Raw genomic sequence first — 6,000 nt, 5'->3', positions numbered from 1 at the left:
CTCAAGGCACAGATGACCAGTCTCAAATTATCCTACTTCGGACACATTATGTGAAGTCCCAACTCTCTGAAGAAGGCTGTAATGCTGGGGAAAGTAGAAGGAAAGAGAATAAGAGGATGACCAGCTGGAGGTTGCATGGAGTCAGTTACAGTAGCGATGGGTTCACTGTTGGAAGACGAGAAAGACTAGGTTAGGGATAAATCGTCATGAAGAAAAACTATCTATGTGGTTGTTAAAAGTTGAAAATGACTTGATGGCACATAATCAAACAAAAAAACCAAGTGTGTGTGTGTGTGTGTGTGTGTGTGTGTGTGTGTGTAAATTGGGCCATTGTGTCAAATCATATTACCGTTTAATTGTTTTGGCATTGCATCAACATAGCAATTCTAGACATGGTGAATTTGGAACATGTACCAGTCTTCATAAAATCTAATTCATCTCTGCATCTTTTATTATTATGGTTGATCACACAGTCAATCAGCGGTTTAGACTGGGTTTGCCATTTGTCCACCTATTGAATCCTTCTCAAGGACTTGGGATAAGCAGATGCTGTTGTGTAATAATCTTAAAGGTATTGACACAAGATGTAAGGTATTCCAAGTAAAGCTGCCTTTTGCAATTGACTGCGATTTTGTCAATGCGGATGGTATTCAAATTCTCCCTTTGGTTTCTTTTGTCACAGTCATTCTACTTCTATTTGCAGGTCAGGATATTCATATATTGGCTGACATCCACATAATGTAACTGATGCCTTAAAAGACTTCAAAAGAAATTACAACTCTCTGCAAGATGCAGGTAACACCAAAAGAAACCGTGATCACAAAGAAGATATTTATAAAAATATATATATATTTCCACAAAGTAGGAAACAATACAGGTATTTTGCTTTGTTTTTCCCCTTTCTTTTTTTCTGAATACAATACATTGAGAATTTTTTTAAAAGAAAGCTTCCAAACAGAAATAGGGGAAAAAAGTAAAATGATTTTTATATACCATTTAATTTTATTATACAGACGCTACTTCTAAATGATAAGTTTCCATTACAAATTGAGGATGCTGTATATATATGTACACACTGGAACCTTTTCTAGCACAGCAGAAAAACCTTATGGTATTTTGTGTGGAATTTTTAAAATGTAGAAACTTTTGTTGTTGTTGTTGTTGTTCTTTTAATATTCACATGAACTGGTTTACTTCCAGCAGTTTGTGCTTGTACTGAACATAGTTAGTAGGTTAATGGCATAAATAGAAAAACATCCAAAGTTAATTTCCTCTAGGGACATTTTTTTCACTCGCTAGCACTCATTTTTTACTCCTCTACAGCTAACAATCCTTGTGGTTTGTTTGTTTTTTTTGAAAAAACATGTTTCAATTAACATTCACTATATATAGAAGAAACCATTCTAAAACTTTTATCAGTGGACTGAATACAATACTTTAGATGGTTCTTTTTTGTTTCCTTATACACTTCCAAAACCCAACCTTAATAAATAAAAGCAGTAATGGACATCAATAAAATATTTATTTCAAGGATTAAACAAATAAATGCATTCTTTAGCAATAAAACCAGCTTCAATTTCATATATGTGAGTCCATCCTCCTTCATTGATTCTTCTCCTTTTTTTTCCTTATGAAAGTCAAAGAAGAATCAATCCTTCTAGAAAATAATCCATATTGTCAGATTTGCTCCCCACAACTGTGGATTTTGAATCCTGTCCCTGGAATGGATTAAGAACATGTGAATATTTTAAGGCTTGACACAAATATTTAAAGATGTTATTGTTCGGTCTGTGGTGGGTTTTTTTTTGCAGCCAACAATTATCCTATGTACAACTTTGAGTCACTGCACAGTTGAGGCCAAGAGGGGTTTTTAATCAATCCTGTCTTTTAAGAAAAGAAAAGAAAAATCAGCATTGGAAAGACGACAGATATTGCTTTAAATTTTTATGTTTTGTTTTTCTTTGTCCCTTGTGGAATCTTGGTGGGCAGTGGGGAGATAAATCCTTTGTTCTTAATGGACTCTCAGAAGATAATCTTCTTTACCAAAAAAAAAGTCCTACAGAAGTCCATTAGGAAGGCAAAGACCTTCTCCATTGCATTACTGGTTCCCGTTGCCAAAGACGATCAAGCTCTAAACCCCATCTTCAGAGTGGTCATGTGAATATAGAATATCCAAAGACTTCTAGACACTCTACATACTTAACGCCACACTCCACGAGACTCAGACCTCCTAACATATATATTTTTTTGATTTATGTACTTTTTTTTTTGGTTCAACATTACGATGTAGTTGATTTTAAAAGATGACTGGTGCTAAAGTTGCCCCTAAACAAAAAGCCACATTAGTCATAATGAACTGTGGTGGCCCTAGAATATTACACGAGAGTTTTAAGTCAAGACTGGGGAAAAAAAGTGAGCATTTGTAATCCACTGTCAAGTTTCTTTGTCACTTTCCCCCACTGAATATAATTCCCCAAGTCTTTTAAAACGGGGTCCCCATTCACTGAGGTAGTCAAAATTCTGATCTGAGTCTGAAGTTGACGACTCTAAAGAACTTAAGGAACCAGCCACTGATCCTCTTCCCTCATAACCATATATCTGAATTGAGTCATACGGAGGAGCTGTGGGGTCATTATCAGCCTCGTGGAGTCTAACATTGATAAATTCATCAACATCAACCCCATTAGGGACTGGTGCCAGGCCCTGCCTGGGCATAAATTGAAGATCAGGTTTAATATCCTTACGGGGTAAAAATCCATTTATTCCGTCTGGGTTCTGCAGCGTCGCGATGTCGAACGCTTCGGTGTCTTCTTCACCACCACCTTCGTCATCGTATCGGATGATGTTTTCTCTCACGTCTTCATCATCTTTGATAATCAGAGGCTCATTCTTATGTCTCCGTAACGTTACAAAAAGCACCACAATGACTGCAAAGGAAATATCACAAAAAGGTGAGCCCGGATGACAGCTCCTAAATACAAGGTCTGGAATCATTAATAACAGAAGCGAGAAGAAATTAACACATCCCAAGCATAGAACTATCGACCCTCCATTTGAATCCATCAAGTGAAAATGAGCTTTTTCCGCTCTAAATAATTGTTTCCTCTGTAAATACCTCTTACTCCTTCCTCCTAACCTTTGGCTTCCTCTGGATCAGCCTACATTCTATATTCTGGAAAGGGCTGAAAGTTCTTCAGGATTCCTCTTTAACTTCTCTTCATTGGTTTATACGTGATCCTCTGGAATCTGATTACTCTACATCCTATATTCTGGAGAGGATGATAATTCTTCAGGTTTTCACTTCCCTTCATAGGATTTAGGTTTCTACTTGCACTTCTTTAAAACTTATTATAGCCCTTCAACCACAAATGCTGAAATCAGTGGCCCAATCTGAAGCTATTTTCTCTATTACACATAGAATTTGTGATACAATACTTACTAGAAATGTTAATATAGGTACAAGAACACCCAGAGGAATAAATCCCATACTCTTTACAAACTCCAAGAAATTGTAGCCCAACTCATAAGCTTTAACACGGGAAGGCAGCTATATCCATTTTATGTCATGATTCTATTCCACTGTTTCAAGAGTGGCCTTTGGCCATCACGAAGTTCTGATTTAATTATTATTAGTTCTAATTATTTTAATTATAGGTTCTAATTATTTCTATGCCACTTGGAGCTTTTGAGAGTTGGTGCTTAAAATACCTGGAGGACACTAACACTTTTTACCTGTGTTCTGTTAGAGTAGATTTATTTCCATCAGGATTTAATTCCAAGTTGAATTATTTGGAGCCAAGTGAGGATATTTCTTTTCCCTCAGAAAAAGTAAGAATTTTAGAATACCAAATGATTTTCTTTAAAATACATCTGCACACTCGAAGGGTGTTTATGTGTACTATGGAACCAACAGTTTCCCTTTTAAAAAAAAAATGATTGGAGAAAGATTTATGCTTGGATGAAATTTCTCAAAAACTTTATTCCCTCAAAAAGATAGTACTTGGCAACTGTGTTATCGATCTTTTGTTATCATCCCTTTTCTGATACCAATAAACTTAAAACAAAGAAGCAAAAAAGCACAACGAAACCCTCAAGGCAGTTTCTTTCTGTGGCCCGTGGCTTGACTATTAAGTATGAAAAGTCTGAAGAAGCTTCTTGGATGAGAAGTGAAATGTCTTCAAAGAAAAATAAGAAAGTCCAGTTGCCTCGTAAAAAAAGCATCTTTGGGATAATTATGACCTGGATGACTGAGAATCTCCATAGGCATTCTATTTATGAAAATTTTACTGAAATTCTCTTGTCCTTTGGAAAACAAAAACAAATTTCTTTCCTAAAATGCATGAGAACGACTGGATTAAAATACAGAGTATTTTCTTTTAGTTTGATATAATCTCATATATCATTATACCAGGGCAGTTTGGAAAAGAAAATTGAAAACTAGCGAAGATGTCTGCAGATGTTGACAAAATAAATTTCAGGTGTTTCTGCTTCATTTCATTTATTACTAAGAATGCTTTTTCAATATATTTCATTCATATTTTTATCCAAATTTATTTCTGAGCTTCTGTTGGTTCCTACAAGTCCTGCTCTGCAGAAGTCTACTTGAAATCTGAGAGCCAGGGAACTTATAAACTACAAGATGTGTGTTTTTATTTTTTAAAAAATCATATATGGAGGGTAAAGACCAAAGTTCACCTATCTGCTAAATGAATGAAAAAGACCAAAGTTCACCTATCTGCTAAATCATCTTTCCCCAACTTGGATTCTTTCCAGATGTATGAACACAGAGTTCTTAGCAATGGCCTCCTGCTGACTGGGGCATTCTAGGATTTTAACTTTATGGTATCGTTACTTTAGTTCTGTTTTTAAGCTTTATACCTACAGACTCAGATCTTCTTCTTCTTTACTTCATTTATACTGAAGATGTTTTGAAACTAGACAGAGACGAATATTTAAGCCCAGGAGTTTGTCTGATAAATATATTTTAATGGAATGTTGACTCATTTTCAAGAATCTTTCACTTGCTTTTTATGTGACTGTTTTATATCTTTGCATCTCTTGCATTGGGTTAAATTTGTATTAATGCTGTTAGGCATCTGGGTTGCCACTGATGGAAAAGTGGACATAATTGGAAGAAATTAAATGAATGAATGACTTGAATTGGCATATAAAAAACAGCAGGGGTTAGGTTGAATCAATCTATACTCAGATTTCTTTCCTAGATGTTCTTCCTGAGAAGTGCATTTTTTTATTCATGAGATTTGTATCTCTTTGATCCAGATAATCAAGGCAGCATACATTCCTTTTTTCTTCTTCTATCGTAATTAGCCTTTGGTATGGTAGGAATCTGAATATGATTTTGAGGAAATACTTTGAATCTCACATAAGTCTAACCACAGCATCCCTCTGCTTTCATTGAAAGAGATACATATTTCCTTCAGCTTGAGAGCTTGAAGGAAAGATGTGGGTGCTTTAAGAGTCTCACTTCAAGGATTCAGTTAATGAGTTCGGACACATTTTTTAAAGCTCACACAGAAACCTGAAAAAGATGTGCATGGTTTAGGGAACATAATAGAGATGTCTTTCTTCTAAATCATTTTTGAAGTGGGAACACCCAAAGAGAGGCCAGACCCAAGTCACCATATGAACTTTGTTTTTTGTCAAAATTTTTTCGGGGGTTAGGGAGGAGGGAGGGTACTTCTTTTGGTTGTTTGGACGAGGGGGGCAGTCCAACAACCTCTGTTCAGGCCAGTGCTGAGGCGGATCGCGGGGGGGAGGAGCGGGGGTCGGTTGCTTCTGGGGCTCCAGGGCCAGTCGTGGGATTACCTATTCCCACGACGTTAGGGAATGGCAGCAGGTGTAGGAACAGAGGGCCGTATCGATCTCTGGGAAGGTCTCTCCGCTGCTTACAAGCGGTGAGGCACTCCGACCCTCTGGCTCCGCCCCGAGGTCCTGGGAGTGAGGATGTGCAGCCTCCTGAGCTCCGGCTGGTGTACTTGA

General features: G+C 36.9%; 1 protein-coding gene across 1 annotated transcript in view; it reads right to left on the bottom strand.

Moving 5' to 3' along the window:
* Positions 1-2,433: 2,433 nt before the first annotated feature.
* CDH8 (cadherin 8) overlaps positions 2,434-6,000 on the bottom strand; it is a gene marked incomplete at its 3' end in the record, with an annotated part of 198,143 nt that continues 194,576 nt past the window's right edge. Inside the window, exon 11 of the mRNA XM_081336154.1 lies at positions 2,434-2,927. Within this exon, the coding sequence (XP_081192280.1) occupies positions 2,434-2,927 (494 nt within the window). The remainder of the gene's footprint in view (positions 2,928-6,000) is intronic.

Source organism: Vipera berus (assembly GCF_964194415.1).
Source record: "Vipera berus genome assembly, chromosome: 10".
NCBI classification, from domain to species: domain Eukaryota; kingdom Metazoa; phylum Chordata; class Lepidosauria; order Squamata; family Viperidae; genus Vipera; species Vipera berus.
Note: the sequence above shows the minus strand (reverse complement) of the source record. Positions and strands in the feature narration are given on the sequence as shown.